We start from the raw sequence: 21,376 nt of genomic DNA on the forward strand, positions 1-21,376 counted from the left end.
GATGGTCTAGGACATGGCAACTCAACTTCAGTGCCAAAAAATGCAAAGTTATGCACCTGGGCAGCCAGAATCCATGCAAGTCTTATACCCTTAATGGCGAGATCCTAGCAAAAACGGTAGCAGAACGAGACTTGGGGGTAATCGTCAGTGAGGACATGAAGTTTGCCAATCAAGTGGAGCAGGCTTCGTCCAAGGCAAGACAAATCATGGGCTGCATACGAAGGGGTTTCGTCAGTCGTAAGGCGGAAGTCATTATGCCATTGTATAGATCCATGATGAGGCCCCACCTGGAATACTGTGTGCAATTCTGGAGGCCGCATTATCGCAAGGATGTGCTGAGACTGGAGTCAGTGCAAAGAATGGCCACCCGGATGGTCTCGGGACTCAAGGATCTACCATACGAAAAACGGCTTGACAAATTACAGCTATACTCGCTCGAGGAGCGCAGAGAGAGGGGGGACATGATCGAGACGTTCAAGTATCTTACGGGCCGCATCGAGGCGGAGGAAGATATCTTCTTTTTCAAGGGTCCCACGACAACAAGAGGGCATCCGTTGAAAATCATGGGCGGGAAACTACGAGGTGACACCAGGAAATTCTTTTTCACTGAAAGAGTGGTTGATCGCTGGAATAGTCTTCCACTACAGGTGATTGAGGCCAGCAGCGTGCCTGATTTTAAGGCCAAATGGGATCGGCACATGGGATCTATTCACAGGGCAAAGGTAGGGGAGGGACATTAAGGTGGGCAGACTAGATGGGCCGTGGGCCCTTATCTGCCGTCTATTTCTATGTTTCTATATTATGGTAGTGCAAATAAGGCTGGAAGATTATTGGCAAATTATTTAAAAGCAAAGAAAAGGAAGGAGAAAATAAGCATAATTAAAGATGAGTTAGGAAATTCTCATTCTCAAATTGGAAATATATTAAAACAATTTTTAAAATATTATAAGTCATTGTATTCTTCGGAGTCTTATTTAAATAAAGAGAAAGATGGGATGGATTTTTTGAGTTTAGTTGAAGGTCCTAAGGTTCCTGATCATATAAAAAGAAGTTTAGATAAACCTATATCATTAAAAGAGTTACAAATGGCATTGAAATCCCTTAGAGTTGGGACCGCTCCAGGTGGAGATGGATTTACAGTAGAGTTTTATAATGAATTTCAAATTTCCCTATTACTGTATTTATTAAAATTATATCAGGATCAACTGAATAAAGGTTGTATATCAGGCACTATGGCAGAATCTTTAACTATTGTTTTGCCAAAGCCAAATAAAGATCCAACATTGGTTTCAAACTACAGGCCTATATCTTTAATAAATGTAGATGGTAAATTATTAGCTAAGATTTTAGCATTAAGATTGGCTAAAGCTCTTCCGCATATAATAGGAATGAATCAAACTGGATTTGTTGCTCAAAGACACTCTTCTAATAATACTAGACTGGCATTTCAGATGTATTATTTAACAAAACAAATTAATGATCCGGCTTTTTCGGTTTCACTAGATGCTGAGAAGGCTTTTGATCGTGTAGAATGGAGTTTCATGTATCAAGCTATGGAATGGTTTGGTATTGGATCCGGATTTATACAAATGATACAAGCATTGTACAGCTCCCCAACTGCTCGCTTATATATAAATAATAATTTTTCGGATGCTTTTAAGTTGCAGAGGGGAGTTAGACAAGGTTGTCCATTATCTCCTTTGCTCTTTGATATAGTTCTTGAACCCTTATTATTAGCTATTCGACAGGCAAAGGACATACAGGGTATTCCATGTGCTGGAGTGGAATATAAAGTATCTGCTTATGCAGATGACATCTTGCTTCATTTGAGGAATCCGGAAACAACAATCCCATGTCTACTGAATGTCATAGATACATTTGGAAAATTCTCAGGATACAAAATAAATTGGACTAAATCAGAGATTTTACCTTTAAATGTGCATTGTACAAAAGGTATACTTGATTCTTTCCCTTTTATATGGAAAGAGGATGGAATAAAGTACTTAGGTATTTGGCTGAATAAAACACTTGAAGAGACAATGAGAATAAATGAAAATTTTTTATTACAAAAAGTTACAGAGTTGTGTGAGCAATGGAATCCTTTACATTTGTCCTGGTGGGGAAGAGTACAAACTGTTAAAATGATGATTTTGCCTGTGGTTTGCTATTAATTGGGAATGATACCAGTGTTTTTTCAGGGGTCTTTCTATAAAAAATTAAATAGTATTCTGGTTAAATTTATTTGGCTGGGTAAAATTGCAAGAGTGGCTTTAGTGTCTTTGCAAAGACCAATTGAGGAGGGTGGGGTAAATTTTCCCAATTTTTATAGGTATCATCAGGCCTATATCATGCGCCAAGGTATGTATTGGGTCCTCCCAGAGCTTTTGAAACAATTACCAGAGTGGTTAAGGGTGGAGAGATCACTTATCTTTCCACTTAGGCTTGATCTTTTGCTTGGTATAAAAGTGCCTAGAATATGTAAGGACAATAGAGTATTAATGGATACTTGGAAAACATTAAGGTTTGTAGACAAATTAACTACTGATTCTATTTTAAAATCGAAACAACAGACTATTTGGGTAAACTCCAAGATACAAATAGGCGGGTTTAAGGTTGTCTGGAAAGATTGGATTAAAGCAGGTATAAGATCATTAACGGAAGTAATTGATAATTGTAAGATGCTTGAATTTTCACAATTGCAACATAAATATGGTCTGAATAAAAAACAAAATTATAAGTGGTTGCAATTGAAGCAGGCTATTCAGGTGGGGTTCCCTGAATGGAAATCTTTAAATGATCATTACAGCCTAGAATTCTTATGTTTCCAGGCAGATTTTCTGGGTCACCAGGCCGCAAAGTGGTATAAAATTATATCTAATTATTTGAATAAGAAGCCTAAAAATGGATTAAGAGATATTTGGAGCATTGAGATTAAGCATCAGATTAATGCATCTCAATGGCCACGTATTTGGTTTTGGAGAATTAAAGCTACGATGTCAACATCTATTAGGCAAACATGGTTCTTTTTGTTGCATAGAGCATTCTGGACCCCTACTAGATTACAAAAATTAGATTGCTCTAAGTCTAATAGATGCTGGCATTGTAAAATTGAAGTTGGAACTCTAGACCATCTTTTATTTTATTGTCCATGTATTCAGGCATTTTGGATATCAATATGGGATCAAGTTAATATGTTGATGGAGAGTCATGTGGCTTTATCCTATGACACAGTGATTTTTGGAATGTGTATGAGGGCCAAATGCCAAATATCTGCAGCAAACAATTAATTATTGTTGATTCTTACGGGAGTGGGAATTCAACAGATAACAACTAATTGGAAAGACTATTCTAGATTGAATTGTAATTTTTGGTGGGACTCAGTTTGTCATATGTATAAGATGGAAAGACTTCTTGCGATACAGAGGGGGTATTTTAAAAGATTTCAAGAGGTGTGGAGGCCATTAATTGAATATTATAATGAGTAAAGTTTATTCTTTTTCCTTAGGGGATAATATATAGAAATGGGATGGGATGGGAGGGATAGGGAGGGAAAAATAGTGGAAATATGTTGTTATGAAAAATAAGGAGATATATGTAATAGGATGGGATATTTATTGTTGTGCATTACTGGGTATAATAAAATGTTTAAAGTGTTTGAGGAAGAAGGATGGGGGAGGGACAGATTTCATGTCAGATTAATTGTATTATCAAAAAGGGATGTATAATTATATATAAATTTGGAAGGAATATTTTATTGATATGGAAAAGGGTGGGAGGTGGGGGAGGGAATAAAAACGTATAATAATATTGTTTAAGAATGCCAAGTGTGTTATGTAAATTAATTGTAATAATACTGTACACTTGTTGAAAGAAATAAAAAGGAATAAAGATTTAAAAAAAAAAAAAAAAAGAAAGAAAGAAAGAACTGAATATTTCATGAGTTGTCCTAATTTTTTCACATGAGTGTATTTTTTCACATGAGTTATTAGGGTAAGGTATGGCATTGAATGTAAAAAGAAAACTGAGCAGTTTATGGAGTAATTATTGTAATACTAATTATTGTAAGCCTAATTATTGTAATAAATGTGGTGATGCACCAAAGACTTTGGATTTGTTTAGGGAGTTGTGACAACCAGGAGACAGTTGTGCTTAACAGAGTTAAGTTTCATTTCTGTGCAAAGACTTTGACAAATTGTGTCTTCCAACAGGATAAACAGAATGAAAGTGGTAAAGACGGTGCTTCAAACTCAACACTGGAAGATGGACCAGGAGATGGATTTACTATTTTGTCCTCTAAGAGCCTTGTCCTGGGACAAAAGGTGAAACAACTCTATTTCTTTTATGACATGGAGAAGGGTTATTACGAGCATATCAACAAACACTTTTTTCATACCCTGTCCCTTTTCTCCCTCTTCTGCCACACTTCATTGGAAATTATCAGATGATTAACTTCTGCTCCGCTGCTGCTCTCCCTGCTGGTTCAGCTGATCGCGGCAGGGGAATCTGCAATCTGCTGAACCCCAAGGTTTTCCTTTATATGGTAATTAGGCCCCTCACAATGCATCCCAAGATGCACCAGCAGGGGCAGGGCCTCCATTTTGAACAGGTGGGTGCTTGAGGCAGGAAGGAGTGGGCATCACTCTTGCCAAACTTTCATCCAAAGTTAAGGGAGGTGTCGGGCTTGGTGGGAGGGAGGTGGGTCTTGAGGGAGGTGGGTCTTGATATCCCTCCTGCTGATCTTTCAACCTTGGGGAGAGGGGTCTTGGTGGGAGTGGGGACTATCTTTGGAAGGCTGGGGGGATTGGTGGGAAGGAGGAATCAGAGGAGTCACTTCCTGCCGGACACACCTTGCTGATTGGTAGCTTTGGGGAGTCCTGCCTGCTCAGCTCATCAGGTATTCCCCTGCCACAATTAGCTGATAGTGACCAGCTGTGGATTTTTTTTTTTAAATGAACAGAGCTGTTATGTATGTTTTGTGTGAGTGCACAGTACACACACAACAGCTGCACCCATTAAAAAAAATGTGCGCAGCTGTTTAGTGTGTGTCATGCACTCACTCAAAACATGCACAGCAGCTCCAGAGCTGCCAGAAAATTTTGGCACCAATTATTCTGTTACATCTCTTCTGGATTCCATAGGCTAGGTGTTCAGTCCCAACCCGCGGTAGCTCTGCTTCTTGTTCTTATTTTATGATTAAAGTTTGTTTCTTGGTGGCTTAAATGCCTTGAGACTCCTCCCCGGTGGTCCCCTGTCAGAGAAAAGGATGCAGTCCTGCGATGCTGGACTGCAGCTTCACAGAGAAACTCTGGTGGATCTGTGGAGCCAGTCTGCTGTGTGCCACCTTCTTGAAATACCCAGGTTCCCTTCCCGTGGGAGTCTGCTGGCTGGTGACAGGTTTCTAGCACAGGCTGTGTGCATCTGGACGGAAACCCACTCAGGTTTCAAGGCGCAGGCTGCATTTTCCTGCCCCCGACCGCGTGGCAGCGGATCCATAGGGGCAGAGGTTGTTGTTGGTATCTGGTTGTCTGGCAGTCCAAAGATCTTCCATTCTGGGCATTTGGTGCTATTTTTGAGGCAGAAAGTCCTTTTTCTCCACTCAACTGATTTTAAAAACAGTACAGAACTGTGAGTACCTCCATTATTTCCTATGGGAACTTCAGGGTGGCTTGTAGAACTATTTAAAAGTAGTTTTTCACAGTTTCTGTGGGTAAGGTTCAGGTCCCCTTTCCTCCCCATGAGCTATCTCGTAAGTCACTAAACATAATACAAGTATCTATTATATCTATATTATATTATATCTCATACATCCCAAAGGTAACATATTCACAAGGCCCCTACATAGGAAAATGCAAATACAAGCAACCAGAAAGAAATAAATGTAGACAAAAATCAAACTTAAACCTCAAGAAGCCATATGCAGTTGAACACCAAAGAAAGAGAAAGAGAAACAGCACTCTACACTTTGGAAAATAAAAAGAAATCTGTGTAAATTTATAGTTAAACTGCATTTTCTTTATTTTTAATTTCAAAAACAGAAAATGCAGTTTTAACTATAAATTTACACAGCTTTCTTTTTATTTTCCAAAGTGTAGAGTGCTGTTTCTCTTTCTTTGGTGTTCAACTGCATATGGTTTCTTGAGGTTTAAGTTTGATTTTTGTCTACATTTATTTAAGTTTGTGGTTGCTTGTACAGTGGTACCTCGGTTTACGAGTGTACTGGTTTGCGAGTGTTTTGCAAGACGAGCAAAACACTCAGCAAACTTTTGTCTCGTAAACCGAGCACTGCCCCGATAAACGAGCACTCAGCAATGGTGGCCCAGGGGTAAGAACTTGCCTGCAGGTGCTGCACAGCAATTCCAAGTGTTGCCTTCCTTCCTCGGGTCCCCATGCGGCTGCCCTCCTGCTTCTGCGATTCCTCTGCCGTCCATCAGCGCTCTCCCGGCTCCCATCTAAACTGGCCATCCTGAATGAGCATGCGCACGACTTCTCTCTCCTCTCCTAAGGCAGCCGCTCCCCCGACAACACGCTCACCACGTACAAGGATGTCCTGCGTGCTTGTACGTGGTGAGCGTGTTGTCGGGGGAGCGGCTGCCTTAGGAGAGGAGAGAGAAGTCGTGCGCATGCTCATTCAGGATGGCCAGTTTAGATGGGAGCCGGGAGAGCGCTGACGGACGGCAGAGGCATCGCAGAAGCAGAAGGGCAGCCACATGGGGACCCCGAGGAAGGAAGGCAACACTTTAGAATCGCTGTGCAGCACCCGCAGGCAAGTTCTCACCCCTGGGCCACCATTGCAAACTTCGGTTGTGGAACGAATCTTCTGAGTTTGCATTAAAGCCTATGGGAAACTTTGCTTTGAAAAACGAGCATTTTGGATTACGAGCATGATCCTGGAACGGATTATGCTCGTAAACCAAGGTACCACTGTAGTTGCATTTTCCTATGTAGGGGCCTTGTGAATATGTTAGCTTTGGGATATACGAGATATAATATAATAGATATTTGTATTATGTTTAGTGACTTACGAGATAGCTGATGGGGAGGGAGGATGAACATTCTTTATATATTGGATCACCATGATAACCCAAATTTCTAACCTTGGTTTATATTCAAGTCAACCTTTTTGCCTCCTTTTTCAGGGAAAAAAGGACACCTCAGTTTATATTTGGATTGGTTTATATTAAAGTATATATGGTAATTGTGTTTTTAGGGAAAATTGAATCATTGGAAGCCATTAATGCTTCCTTAGTTAAAGGGAATATGATACTTGAGAATAGATTAGAGATAATTGAGAGCCAGTTGCAAGCCAATAATCTTTATTTTTTTAAATTTTCTTATAATAATTCAGTTTCCCCTAAAGAGATGTTAAATCAGCATATGTTAGAAATTCTATCTTTGGTCTCTTCATCACTCCCACAGATCTCTAAAGCATATTCTGTAGCTCATGGTAGACCAGTACAGTTCTTTGCGGATGGGTAACAGCTCATGACCAGCAGGTGGAGACAGAGACCAAACTTTGGTATAGTACATAATAGCTGTCCCTCCCTATATTCCTCAGTCTTCTCTCAGTCTCAGCAGGTGTTGGTTGGTAAGCTGTACCCATCTTCCTTTGTTAGGACTGTTGGAATTTGTTTAGGTCTCCTAGTCCCCAGTTTAGTGCTGGACTGAGCTTGGGTGGGCCCTGTTTGGGGGTCCGTCTGACCTCGGGGGTGTCACACCCAGTGGGTTTCAGGCTGGGTCCCTCCCAAGTTTTTTTAGAGGTGCCTCATCTGGCAGCCTGGCCACCGATACTGGTCAGGCCTCCGGCTTAGAGAGCCAGTGGAGTCTGTTCTCACAAGAAAAAAAAAATCCTGAGGTTGTGCTGGTCTAAAGGGTACTTCCCTTTAAATTTAATGTATTTTAATGTAATTTTCTGCTAACCTGCACTTTTATTTTAGCTAGGTCGTGTCTGGAGCAATGAGCACTTTTGCAAGACAAAAAGTGCTCATTGTGATCCAGCCGTGAGGCACTTGCGGCTGGCTTGTTCGAGCAGGGCAGGCCGCTGCAAAGGGCAATCCTCATTGGCATCGGGTGCCAGTGGCCAGGGATCCCCTTCACGAGTACCTTGCGGGCTGGACCCACCACCCAGCGGGAGGTTCCCAAGCCGCCGACAGTCAGGCAGAAAGGATTCCCTAACCGCTGAAGAGGCTGGGGACTCCTTTAACAGCTGATGCCGGCTTCCCTACTTTAGCGGCTGGGGTGCTTTAGGCCTCTAAGCTGCTGCAGAACTATGGAGCTCATTTTTTTGGGTGGTTAAGCACCATTTTCTTGTAGCCTCAGGTGACACATGGGCAGGTTGTTTACTGGGTCCCCTTCTGTGGCAGGGAGTCCCAGAGGACCGCCAGGGGATTTCTCCTCTGTTTTACATTTGTTTTTTTTTTGCTGCGGCCGAGGTCCTGCTTCCACCCTGGGGGGTGTGGGTTTGCCCTCGACATCCTCTGTGGGTCAGCCCCACTCTGTAGCAGTGTGTTTCCCCCTCTACTCCTCTCTCATCCCAGCGCCCTAGGGGTTCTTGGGACGCTGATTTTCTCAGACCTGGACCTTTGGGAGACCCCAGGCTCCTCTAGGGGGAACGGTTTTCCGCTAGCGGCGGTTTTGCTCGTTTGCTGGCATGGATGCATATGGGAGGTGCGTTTTTCAGCAGGATGAGCTCCATGAGCGGATTCTTCTGGTCTCCTTGGGGTTCGAGGCAGCCAAGAAGGAGCTCCTGTGTGCGGTGGACCCCTTGTTACGGGGGATCAATCTAGCTTCCCGCTCTTTTTCATGGGATTCAGGATTTTGTCAGGAGTTTGTGCTGGCGCGGTATCTGGTGCCTGTGGGCCCTTTTAACTCTGCACGCTCTACAGTCCGCAGGTTGCCTATCCCGTAGGGGGATTGGGACAGCGTTCAGGTCATGTGTTGTGGCCGTGATGTTCTCGGCCGTTGCGAAGCGACCTCCTATGCCTGTTGAAGGCGGCTCTGCGTGGAGAGGCCTGGCGGATATGTTGGTGTACCTCCTTTCTAAGGGTTTGATGTCTTTCTGCCTTGGTGGTCAAGGCGGAGATATGTGGCTATCTGGTTGCTCGGGCTTGTTTTTTGGTGAGCTGAGCGGGGTTTTGAACATGGGTCTGATATATGACTGCCATGTCTCTCCTGTTGTGGGCTTCGGCCAAGTCTCTGGCTCTAGGGCTGACTGCGCATCGTACCTTGTGGTTTCGGGCATGATCGGCAGTCGTGTCTTCCCAGGCTAAGCTGACGGCATTCCTCCTTTTGGGGTTTTGTCGTGTTGGGAGAGGATTGAGACTGGTTGGTTCTGACCTTCCCTGTTTTTAAAGTTTGCCTCAGTCTCCACCTGCATTTCATGGTGAGCTATTACCCATCAGTGAACTGTGCCGGTCTGGAGTCTAAAAGAGAGAAAATTAGCAGGTAAGATCCTAATTTCTCCTTTTATTTTCTTTCAACTCAGTCTGGAGATTTTTTTGTATTATGATGATTGTAAAGTTAAAATTGCAATAAAAAAAGGAAATTCACCTGAACTTCCATTTCTGTCCACCCAGACCTTCTTTCTCTATCATATATGTACCAGGTACCAACTGAGTTTGTAAGCAATCTTAATGTAAGATTGTATATCTTGGGCCCAGTATTCAAAGGATTTATTCTCCTAACGTTGAGAGCTATGTTCCCGTATTGACCAATCTCTTTGACTGTTTTCTAGGGCTGAGTGCCTCATTATCCCAGGACAAGCAGGCATGATATTCTCACATGTGGGTGACGTCATCTACGGAGCCCCGATGCGGAAGCATTTTCAAGCAAACTTGATTGAAGATTTAAGTTTGCTCTGCTGCTCCACGCATGCGTGCCTTCCTGCTCCACTAGGGGGTGCATCCCCTCGTGGTCTCCAGTTCAAAATTTTCCGCTGAGCCTAGAAGTCGTGTTTTTTCAGGCTCTGCCCCAACTGCCTTCTAGCACCGCGATTTCTTGTTTTTTCATCGTTTAAGTCGCTGTGCGCAAAAGTTTTACCTTCTTCAACTTGATTCCTGCTTCGTTTGATTGACCCGGAGGCTTCCGGGTCCCCGTGGCCGCGTGGCTACTCGAGCCGCGGCCACTTTCGATTCTATGTCCCGGCCTTTGACCGGCTTTAAAAAGTGCACCCGGTGCGAGCGGCTTCTTTCCATCACAGACCCGCATCGCCGGTGCATCCTCTGCCTGGGGGCCGCTCATCCAACCGACTCCTGCCCCCAGTGCGCTACTTTACAGAACCTGGCCCTCCGTCGAAGGAAAGCCTGCATGGCGGATCTTTTCGCCCCAGACCAACCCTCTACATCGGCCTCGAGGTCGGCCCCGGCCTTGACCTCGGCCCCGAATACCTCGGCATCGCCTCGAGACTCGACTCCGAAGTCCTCGGGACAACAGAAAGCCTCGGCTCCGGGTAAGTTCCCTCTTCAGGTTCTGTACCAGTGAAGAAACCAAACTCGGGGACACCGGCGACGCATGGCGGAAGTCCCATGCTTACAAAGCCCTCCAAGCCTTCGGGCCGTGCCTCCACCACACGGGAATACTCTGATACGAGGTCGCCCCCGGTGGAGTGCACCGAGGCAGGGGACATGCCCTCGATGCTGTCCGTGCCCGTCTTCCAGGACCTACTCCAAGCAATGATCTCGTCGGAGCTGTCCGCTGCAATGGCCCATCTACAACCGGCCTCTGCCTCGACCCCGCATGTGCCAGACCAGCCTGAGCCTCGCGTCGAGCCACCTCGAGGGAAAGTGCGCAAGCTTCGCCGCATCTCATCCTCCTCGGACTCCTCGCCGAGGCAAACCGACAGAAACCTCGAACCACCGTACCTCTAATAAGGCCCGGGGTTCTCCCACTCTACGAGGACGTTCACCTACACCTCGTACGGGACCGCTGAGGGTGGCGGAGTTATCACTCTCCAACCCACGCATCCTCCGAACTCCCCCTCGGACCGGGGCTCCGATCCGAGGTATCGGGCTTTCATCGAGGGAGTCCGGGTCGAGGTCACCGATCCGACATCGATCGGTACCCCGAACCCCGGCATCGTCTCCGAGGGGCTCCTCGAGACGTCGGAGATCCACGACCCCGGAACACTTTCACAGTGCTTCCCCGGCTTCGGAGCTTGGATCGGAACAGGAACCTCGCTACTCGAGGGAAGCCTCCCCTTCCTTCTCCACCTGACGAAGGTCTCGTTCACCGACCCCGCACGGGGCCTCGGGAACATCCCGACCATCCTTCTCGCGCTTTGTCCAGGACATGGGCCACTCTTTGAATTTAGACCTCCAGTCCGACTCCAGATACTCTAAAGAATACCTAGCGGAACTGGATATGCCATCACTGCCCAGAGAGTCCCTTCGCTTGCCGCCTAACCCAATACTCCAACAGGCTCTCTTCAGGAACCTGGAGACCCCATATATGGTCACAGCCGTGCCCTCCAAAATGGAGGCCAAGTACCGCACAGTACCCTTTCCGGGATTTGAACAACCGCAGCTCTCCCACCAGTCGCTGTTAGTAGAATCCTCCCTAAAAAAGGCCCACCCCTCCCGGGTCTCAGCGGCGGTCCCCCCAGGCCGAGAAGGCCGAACCCTGGACAAGTTCGGCAGGAGACTATACCAAAATGCGATGATGGCCTCTAGGGTGCAAAGCTACACTTTCACCTTCACATCCTACCTCAAACACCTCATTGGACTACTGAGAGCCTTTGAGACTGACCTACCGGCCTCCCGCCAAGGAGCGTTTAGCCTGGTCTTGGAATCCCTCTCCAACCTACGCCTCCATCTATTCCACGCGGCCTACGATGGCTTCGAACTCTCCTCCAGAGAAGCAGCCTTTGCTATCGCCATGCGCCGACTAGCTTGGCTACGCCTGGTCGACATGGACCCCAACTTACAGGACCGTTGGCTAACCTCCCCTGCGTGGGAAAAGAACTGTTCGATGACACTATCGAGGCGGCTACAAAACGCCTCTCCGAACATGAACGCTCGTTTGCCTCCCTTGTCCGACAAAAGCCCAAACCGCCCGCGTCCAGGCCATATAGGGCCCCTCCGCGCCGCTACCCACAAAAATCCACCCCTGCCTTCTCGCGGCCCCCACCCAGGCGTCCGCAAGCCCACCACCGGGCCATGTCCAAGTCCCAACCGCCTGCGACTACCAAACCATCCCCGTCCTTTTGACGGGATACGCGGAAGGGGGCGGGCCCCCTCCGCCATAGTCCCAGGCCTCCTTCCCATCGGGGGTCGGCTCAAAGCCTTTTACCCTCGCTGGGAACAAGTCACGTCGGACGCATGGGTCCTTGGCGTGATCTCATCAGGGTACTCTCTCAACTTTCGGGCCATTCCTCAGGACAAATCCCCAAGGAATTGCCCTCCCAACCGGACTCAGCTACCCCTACTCTTCTCCGAAGCTCGAGACCTGCTTCACCTGAGAGCAGTGGAGGAGGTTCCTCCCGACCAACTGGGGAAGGGCTTCTACTCCCGTTACTTCCTGGTACCGAAAAAAACGGGAGATCTACGCCCAATACTAGACTTGAGACGCCCCAACAAATTTCTGGTACGGGAAAAATTTCGGATGCTCTCCCTACCGACAATTTACAGGTTGGGCAGACTGGATGGACCATTCGAGTCTTTATCTGCCGTCATCTACTATGTTACTATGTTTACCCCCTGATCGACGAGGGCGACTGGCTCTGCTCCCTCGATCTCAAGGAGGCGTACACACATGTCCCAGTGCACCCCGCTCACCGCAAGTTCTTGCGTTTTCAGGTAGGGGACTGGCACCTACAATACCGTGTCCTCCCCTTTGGCCTAGCATCGTCACCTCGGGTTTTCACCAAGTGCCTCGTGGTAGTCGCAGCAACCTTACGCTCCCAGGGCCTCCAGGTATTCCCCTACCTGGACGACTGGCTGATCAAAGCCCCGTCCAGGGAAGCGGTTATCTCAGCGACCCAACAGACTATTACCTACCTACAAAGTCTGGGGTTCGAGATAAACTTCCCAAAATCCCAACTACGCACCTCCCAGTCCCTACAGTTTATCGGGGCCACGCTGGACATGGTTCACCTCCGTTCCTTCCTCCCCCCTCCGCGTCTAGAGGCGTTAGTAAGTCTGAGTCAAAGGTTTTCCCTGTTGACCTCAGTATCAGCTCGGCAGATGATGACTCTTCTGGGCCACATGGCCTCCACCGTCCACGTCACACCCTTCGCCCGCCTCCATCTGAGAATTCCTCAATGGACCCTGGCCTCTCAATGGCGTCAAGACCGGGACCCGATCGACCGCCCCGTGACAGTGACGCCTTCTTTGCAACGATCGCTCCGCTGGTGGGCCGACTCTTCAAATCTTTCCAAAGGTTTGCTCTTCCTCACCCCACCCCACAGCAAGATACTCACCACGGACTCGTCGTAGTACGCTTGGGGAGCCCATCTAGATGGCCTACGCACCCAAGGGATGTGGTCAGCAGAAGACCGTCGCTGCCACATCAACGTGCTAGAGCTTCGGGCCATCTATCTCGCAGCTGTAGCTTTTCAACATCTGCTCCACGACCGAGTGGTTCTCATCCGAACCGACAACCAGGTAGCAATGTACTACGTAAACAAACAAGGGGGAACAGGGTCCTGGCCCCTTTGCCGGGAAGCCCTGCGCCTCTGGAAATGGGCAATCTCCAACAACACCTTCTTCGAGCGGTGTACATACAAGGAGAACAGAACTGTCTGGCGGACAGACTCAGCCGCCTCCTCCAGCCACACGAGTGGTCACTACACTCTCAGACCCTACGACAGGTGTTCGAAAAGTGGGGGACGCCTCAAATAGATCTATTCGCATCCCCCCACAACCACAAGCTGCCTCTCTTCTGCTCCCGGATGTACTCCCCGGACCGGCTCGAGGCCGACGCCTTCCTCCTCGACTGGGACGGAAGGTTACTGTACGCGTTCCCGCCGTTTCCTCTGATACTGCGGACGCTTGTCCACCTGAAAACAGTACAAGCCACCCTGATCCTGATTGCCCCTCACTGGCCACGCCAGCCATGGTTCTCCCTTCTACTTCAACTCAGTGTCAGAGATCCTCTGCCTCTGTTTCCCTCTCTACTATCACAGGGTCAGGGTTCGCTGTTACATCCCAATCTTCAATCTCTTCATCTGAATGCTTGGTTTCTCTCCCCCTGACTGCTCTCCCCGTGTCTCAATCAGTCAAGGAGATATTGGAGGCCTCTAGAAAGACCTCGACGAGAACCTGCTATTCCCAAAAATGGACCAGATTCTCAACCTGGTGCTCCTCCCACAGCCAGGACCCGGTGTCGGTCCCCGTCCCTCTGGTCCTGGACTATTTACTTCAATTATCTCATTCCGGCCTAAAGACCAACTCCATTCGAGTACACCTCAGTGCGATTGCGGCCTTTCATCAGCCCCTGGAAGGGAAAGCCCTCTCGCTCCATCCCTTAGTCTCTCGCTTCATGAAGGGTCTTCTGAACGTCCACCCCCCTCTCAAACCTTCCCCGGTGGTTTGGGACCTTAACGTGGTTCTGGCTCAACTAATGAAACCTCCATTTGAGCCCCTAGACAAATGCCATCCAAAATTCCTCACTTGGAAGGTAATTTTCCTACTCGCGCTCACTTCCGCCCGGCGGGTTAGTGAATTACAAGCTCTGGTAGCGGACCCACCCTTCACGGTATTCCATCACGACAAGGTGGTACTCCGCACCCATCCAAAGTTCTTGCCTAAAGTAGTGTCTGATTTCCATCTCAATCAGTCCATTGTCTTGCCTGTGTTTTTTCCCAAGCCCCACTCTCATCCCGGAGAAGTGGCGCTCCACATTCTTGACTGCAAGAGAGCGTTGGCCTTTTACCTCCAACGCACTCAGTCACACCGGAAAGTCCCACAATTGTTTTTGTCCTTCGACCCAAACCGGTTAGGTCACCCAGTTTCCAAACGCACCTTGTCCAACTGGTTGGCTGATTGCATCTCCTTTTGCTACGCTCAGGCTGGTCTCGCGCTGCATGGTCGAGTAACGGGACACAAAAGTCCGAGCGATGGCAGCCTCCGTAGCTTTCCTCAGGTCCACACCTATTGAGGAAATCTGCAAGGCTGCCACGTGGTCTTCGGTTCATACCTTCACCTCCCACTACTGTCTGGACTCACTATCCAGGAGCGATGGCCGGTTCGGCCAATCGGTTTTACGAAATCTATTCGCTTAAATTGCCAACTTCCCTCCATCCCTTTTCAGTTAGCTTGGAGGTCACCCACATGTGAGAATATCATGCCTGCTTGTCCTGGGATAAAGCACAGTTACTTACCGTAACAGGTGTTATCCAGGGACAGCAGGCATATATTCTCACAACCCGCCCACCTCCCCGAGGTTGGCTTCTTTGCTAGTTAAGTGAACTGGAGACCACGAGGGGATGCACCCCCTAGTGGAGCAGGAAGGCACGCATGCGTGGAGCAGCAGAGCAAACTTAAATCTTCAATCAAGTTTGCTTGAAAATGCTTCCGCATCGGGGCTCCGTAGATGACGTCACCCACATGTGAGAATATATGCCTGCTGTCCCTGGATAACACCTGTTACGGTAAGTAACTGTGCTATTTATGCTCAAAATTTCACTGACCTCCTAAATTTAGAAGCATAAAAAGTAGCAACAGGGAAGGTGGGAGAAAAATGTTAGAGGAGTTCTATACTGATTTTCAGCATTAGACTCAGATTAGGTTCTTAAAGTTCGATAAGTGGGTGCGTTCTTTTTAATTCTGCCAATGCCATGCAATGAGTGTCTATTCTATATCAGCATCTGAGTGCCCAAATTCCATCATAGGATACTAGCATAGCCTGGTATTGGCACATCTTACATTTAGGCAATCACAGTTACACCAGCCGTAGACCTGGCATTCCTGAGCATGCCTGAATGTGACAAGGGTACATGTCTCGTCTATGATTCACTCACATCTGCACCCCCTTGAATTTGCATGCTATACCATTTATGCACACTCTTTCAGAAAAGCGCTTAGGACACTTATATAAGTGCTACTTTTTGGCACCCTTGTAGCTTTTACACGTCTAAATTAAGATTAATTTTCAGCTGAAAATTTAGGCTCCTAAATTGGCTGAAATTGGGGCACAGATTTCAGGAGCCTAAATTTAGGAGTTTAGTTAAAAAAAAATCAGGGCCCCTTTTACCAAGAAAAGGCATCAGGTCTTGGGTCAGGTTATAACCACTGGCTTTAAAGATGTAGTAAAGTGAGAGTCAGGAACCAGGCAGGGCATTCCTCCCTCAATTTTCTAGCTATACTCTGTTACATTGGTGCCATCCTTTTCTCCACATAAATTGGCAACTCTCACTCATTGCACTGTTATGACCTACATTATGTTGAATTGCTTTACTTATTTTACTTTAACACTTTTGGAGAGTGAGCTCTTAATTCACAGTTGTTAAAGTTGCCCTTATAGATTTCTAAGCTCAGAAAGTTCCTCTGTTTTCTAAACATCCCAGTGTTAAGCTTTGTTTGTTACGGAGACTGAGAGATTATCTTACAATGGATAATTTTCATACAATGATTACTATGCTTCTGACTCCAGTGTTTGATTATTGCAAATCACTGTACTTTGGTTTAAAATTGCACAAAGTGCTGCCACCTGAATTATTGTACGAACCTCTAAACATGAGCATATAACACCCTTTTTGCTTAGTTTGCACTGGTTACCCATTGCCTTGCATGTTGTGTTCAAGACACTGTGTTTGATTTTCAAAGTATTGAATGATAAGAGTCCAGCTGTTTTGTTGCTATCAGCCACAAAGCTCTAGGTTCTGAAAATCAGATGCAACTTGAAGTTCTGTCATTGCATTTGATGAGAGCATCAAGAATTTGTTAATCTATGGCAGGGGTAGGCAATTCCAGTCCTCAAGAGCCACAGGCAGGTCAGGTTTTCAGGATATCCACATTGAATATGTATAACTCAAATTCTTAAAACCAGCTATTAAATATTTAATACAAATAAGTATTATCTGAATCAATTCAATTTTAATCTTATCTCCCACAGTTCATTTCATTACAGTACTTTTACAACTTACCAATACTTAATTTATTAATAAATATCAGAATAATTTAGTCAGTGAACCTAATCCCCATCACTCTCACTCACTTCCCAACTTTCACACACATACTACAGTCATTGTGATTACTTTTATCCAAAACTGGTTCTTGGTTAGTTCATGAGTTCATTAGTCCATGATCATCTAGTCAGAGAGGCTTCAAACTGAGAGTTGCACAACAGTCTAGCACATGAAAATCACAGTTTCTTAAACACAATCGGCAGGCCTCTCTGTCCTCATGATGGCCCTGTTCTTCAATTCATAAAGCATTCATCTCAACACAAGACGGTGTTTTACCACCTGGCATCTTCAGGAGCTGTGCTTGCAAGGCTCACCAACATCACAACTTCACCTACAATACAATCCATTGTATATGAGATGGATTTGCATGCACTGCCTCCTTGAGATGCAACTCTATCTCATGCATATTTAGTGTGAATATCCTGAAAACCTGACCTGCCTGTAGCTCTCGAGGACCAGAATTGCCTACCCCTGATTTATGGTGTCAGTACAGGGTCCAGTATTATGGAACTTGTTACCTATTGAAATTAAATAGGCCTTTAATATTACAATTTAGGAAAAGTGTAAAACAATGCTGCTTGAGAGAGAATACTGTATTTTTCACTCCATAAGACGGCACTTTTTTCTCCAAAAAAGTGGGTGGAAATAAAGGTGCGTCTTATGGAGTGAATACCACAAAACACCCCCCCCCCCCCCCGGTACCTTTTTGTACTCCCCCCGGTGTTCTCCCTAGCGTCCTTCAGCCGGGCGCTTCGCCTGGCCAATTCAAGCAAGCGCCCGGCTGTGAATTAAAGACAGACAGTCCGGAACGTCACCTGTCAAACGGTAAAACCATAACTACCTCCCAAAATCCAGTCAATGGGACAGCATGGCCACAGTGGCTCTGACCACAGGAGCCCATGAATCCCTCCGCCTCGTTTGAACGGTCCTTCACATGTCCAGCAACACCTCCCCTCCGCCAATCAAATCGGGAAGCACCTGCCAAGCATGCGTGGCGAAAAGAAGTTGGATGCTACAGTACAGGAGTCAAAAGCTCAGAGGAGTTTCTGTTGCTCAGTGCGGGGTGGTCCCATGGCACAAGTGGTCATGTCTCCGCGCCCGGGGAAGCCTCAAAAAGAAGAATGTGAGCAAGTGGGGTGTTGGTTTTCTTTTTTTTGGGGGGGGTTAGACGGCGCACATGAACCCATCTCGTTGGTAACAATAGAGCGGTGCCGATGCCGCTGAAGATTAGGAAGGTGAGTCCTTAGCTGGGGGTTTGGAGGGCTCTTTGGTGGACATTTACTTTTCCTTTCTCCATCTTCCTCCTCCATTGGGATATGCTTGGTGGGATGTTCACTCCAGTGCCCCTACCTGAGCACTGTGCTTTTGATTTACCTTCTTGTCTAGTTTGTCTCTTGACTAGAGAGTAAACTCTTTTGAGCAAGGGCTCTCTTCTATTGTGTGAAAAGGTACGGGGGGGAAGGGGGGCTGCCTGCCTGCCCTATCCCTGCCTGTCTGCTACTAGGCTTAGCTGCCCTGTCCGCTCTGTGCCCTGTCCCGGCCTACCACTAGGCCACCAGAATGGGGACAGGGTGAAGAGCTTGGCAAGGAGTGTGGGGTTGGGTGCAGAGCCTGGCAGAATGTTTCTTTTTCTTGTTTTTCTCCCCTAAATCTAGGGTGCGTCTTATGGTCAGGTGAATCCTATGGAGTGAAAAATATGTTATATGTAAATTTTTTAAATAATATCAAGCAGGTTTCTTTAAATTTATTGTATTTCTGTTAAAAGGGTGTAGCTATTTGTAGCTGAGTGAGAATTTTATAGAAGTTTTTCTTAACGTATGTTCGTTGTGATAACTGTTAAAATTTTATTATGTGTGTTCTTATGTAACCTGCGCAGAATTGTGGGAAGCAGCAGACTATACATTTTTAAATAAATAAAATTATTTTAACGTCCTTTCCAGATTCCATACGTGTGGAGGGGCATAATTAAAAAAAAAGTCTTAAGTCCCCTTTTGGCCTGGGCCCTAAACGCTGAAAGTAGAAGCAGGGAAAATGTCCATTCTCAAAAAAAACCCATCCAAAATGAGGTTATTTGGGTTTTTTTTTTTGAGAATGGCCTTCTCTACACATTCAGCTGTTTAAACGCCAAGACCACCACTACGTTTACACTTACAACATATTACCAACCAAAAAAACAGCCTAAGTCCCAAACGCCCAAAAGCAGACCTTTTAGGCGAAGGAGTGGCCAGTCCTTTGCCTAAAAGCTGGATTCTGTAGCCGGTGTCTAAAGAACACCGGTTACAGAATCCACACACCCCCCCAACAACGATCGCGACAGCTGCGATCAGCTCAGTGGCCCCTTTTTCAGCACTTATACCTGTTTTGACTTGGTCTAAGTCAAAATGTATAAGTGCCGACTAGACAACCTGTTCAAACTTTTGGTTATACCTGCTGTACTACTATGTCTAGGTCGGTCCACCTCCCGCCCTTTCCCCTCCTCTAAAAACACCTCTTTTCGCTTTATGTGTTTAGAGTCAGGGGAAAGGCCTAAGCTGGTTTTAGATATGTCTAAAACCAGCTTTGATTATAGGTACTTGGACAATCTGGTTTTTTGATCGTCCAAGTACCGATTTAGGCCACTTTTTAGACTTTTTTTGTTTTGATTATTTGCCCCTAGGTGTTCAATCTCAACCCGCAATCCAGGAGTTGCAGAAATCCAACACTTTTCTGAGCACATGCTCCATCCCCTTAGCCTGAGAGCTAGTAAACATATCCAGTTACAATTTCTGCAAGCAATCCGTGCAGAAGTCTTTTGCAGTTGCTCTGCATCTTTTCTTGTTTTTTCACTTAAACTTTGCTTTCTCGGTGGCTTCAGTGCTTTGAGACCCCTTCCTGGTGGTCCTCTGTTGGAAGAAAGGATGCAGTCCCACGGTGCTAGACTGCTGCTTCACAGAGAAACTCTGGTGGATCTGAGGAGTAGAGAATGACGCGGGGACAAAATTTGTCCCTGTCCCTGACTCATCCCTACGAGCTCGGTCCCCATCCCCGCAAACCATCTGATCCCATCCGCATAAGCCTCGAATACTTGCGATTTTATACTGAACTTATTTTTTAAAGTATAAAAAGAAACAATATTCTGTACAATTGTCATTTTATAAATCACAAATAATACAGAGCAAGGATCAACGAAACCCATCTCCCCTCTCCTCCTCTTCACAAATATCCCTTCCACTATTGAGAAAACTGAAGTAAAATTACTACAGAATGCTACATAGAAAAATCAAGCTAACTGAATACTTCAGTCACATATGGCAGGAAGAGTGTTAGGGGAGTGCAACTAGGGCAACTACCCCTTGGTCAGAGAGCGCCCTAAGCCAGCTGGAAGCTAAAGAAGCACAACCTGGGCTTTGCAGTCCCCAGTTATGTCTAACACCAACTCTAGCAGGATACATATTTCAAATCTGATATATTTTAATCACAAAATAGAAAATAAAATTATTTTTTCTACCTTTTATTGTCTCATCATTTTATTCTTTAAATCATGTTGGTCTCAGGTGCTAGTCTGTTTTCTTTTCTCTTCTCTTAACTCACTTGCCAGGGTCTCCTGATCATTTGGCATTTCTTCTTTCTCACCTTCCATCTTTTATCTCTATGTATTTATTGTTCCCCATGTTCAGTGTCTCCCTTCTCTGTGTTTCCCTTTACGTCCCTTTCTAGTATTTCCCCTGTGCCCATCTCCCTGCCTTCCCTTTACATCCCTTTCTAGTATTTCCCCTGTGCCCATCTCCCTGCCTTCATCTCTCCATTCTACAGTACACAGTGTACAGTATCACTCTTCTATATCCCCCCTGTCCAGTATCTTCCTTCTGTATTCTTATTCTCCTCCATGTCTAGCAATCTTCTCTGTGTCCATATACCCTCCCGTGGCTAGCATTACCCCTCTGTGTCCAAATACCACCCCCATGCAGCATTTCCCTTTTTGTCCATGTTCCTATACTTCCATCCATGCTCACCATCTCCCCTCTTTTTGTATATCTCCCTGTGTCCAGCTTCTCCCCTCTCTTACTCCCTAACACCAATGTGTCTCTCACACTCTCTCTTTCCTCCCTCCCTCCACTATGTTCAATATTTCACTTACCCTTCCTTCATCCCCTTGTTTCAGCTTTTCTCTTTTCTTTTCCTTCTCTTTCTTCCTCCTTTCAGGTCCTGCACCTCTCTCCCTTCCCTTTAGCCCCCTTTCCATGGATCCAACACCTTTATCCCTCCCTTCAGCGCCCA

The 21,376-nt window shown here is 46.3% G+C and overlaps 1 protein-coding gene across 4 annotated transcripts in view; it reads left to right on the forward strand.

The window, feature by feature from the left end:
• LOC117358815 (core histone macro-H2A.2) overlaps positions 1-21,376 on the forward strand; it is a 153,353-nt gene that overhangs the window by 83,672 nt on the left and 48,305 nt on the right. For all 4 annotated transcript variants that reach the window (XM_033940533.1, XM_033940534.1, XM_033940535.1 and 1 more), the window contains exon 5: positions 4,209-4,319. In XM_033940533.1, coding sequence (XP_033796424.1) covers positions 4,209-4,319 — 111 coding nt within the window. The remainder of the gene's footprint in view (positions 1-4,208; positions 4,320-21,376) is intronic.

Source organism: Geotrypetes seraphini, chromosome 4 (genome assembly GCF_902459505.1).
Source record: "Geotrypetes seraphini chromosome 4, aGeoSer1.1, whole genome shotgun sequence".
Classification (NCBI taxonomy): Eukaryota; Metazoa; Chordata; class Amphibia; order Gymnophiona; family Dermophiidae; genus Geotrypetes; species Geotrypetes seraphini.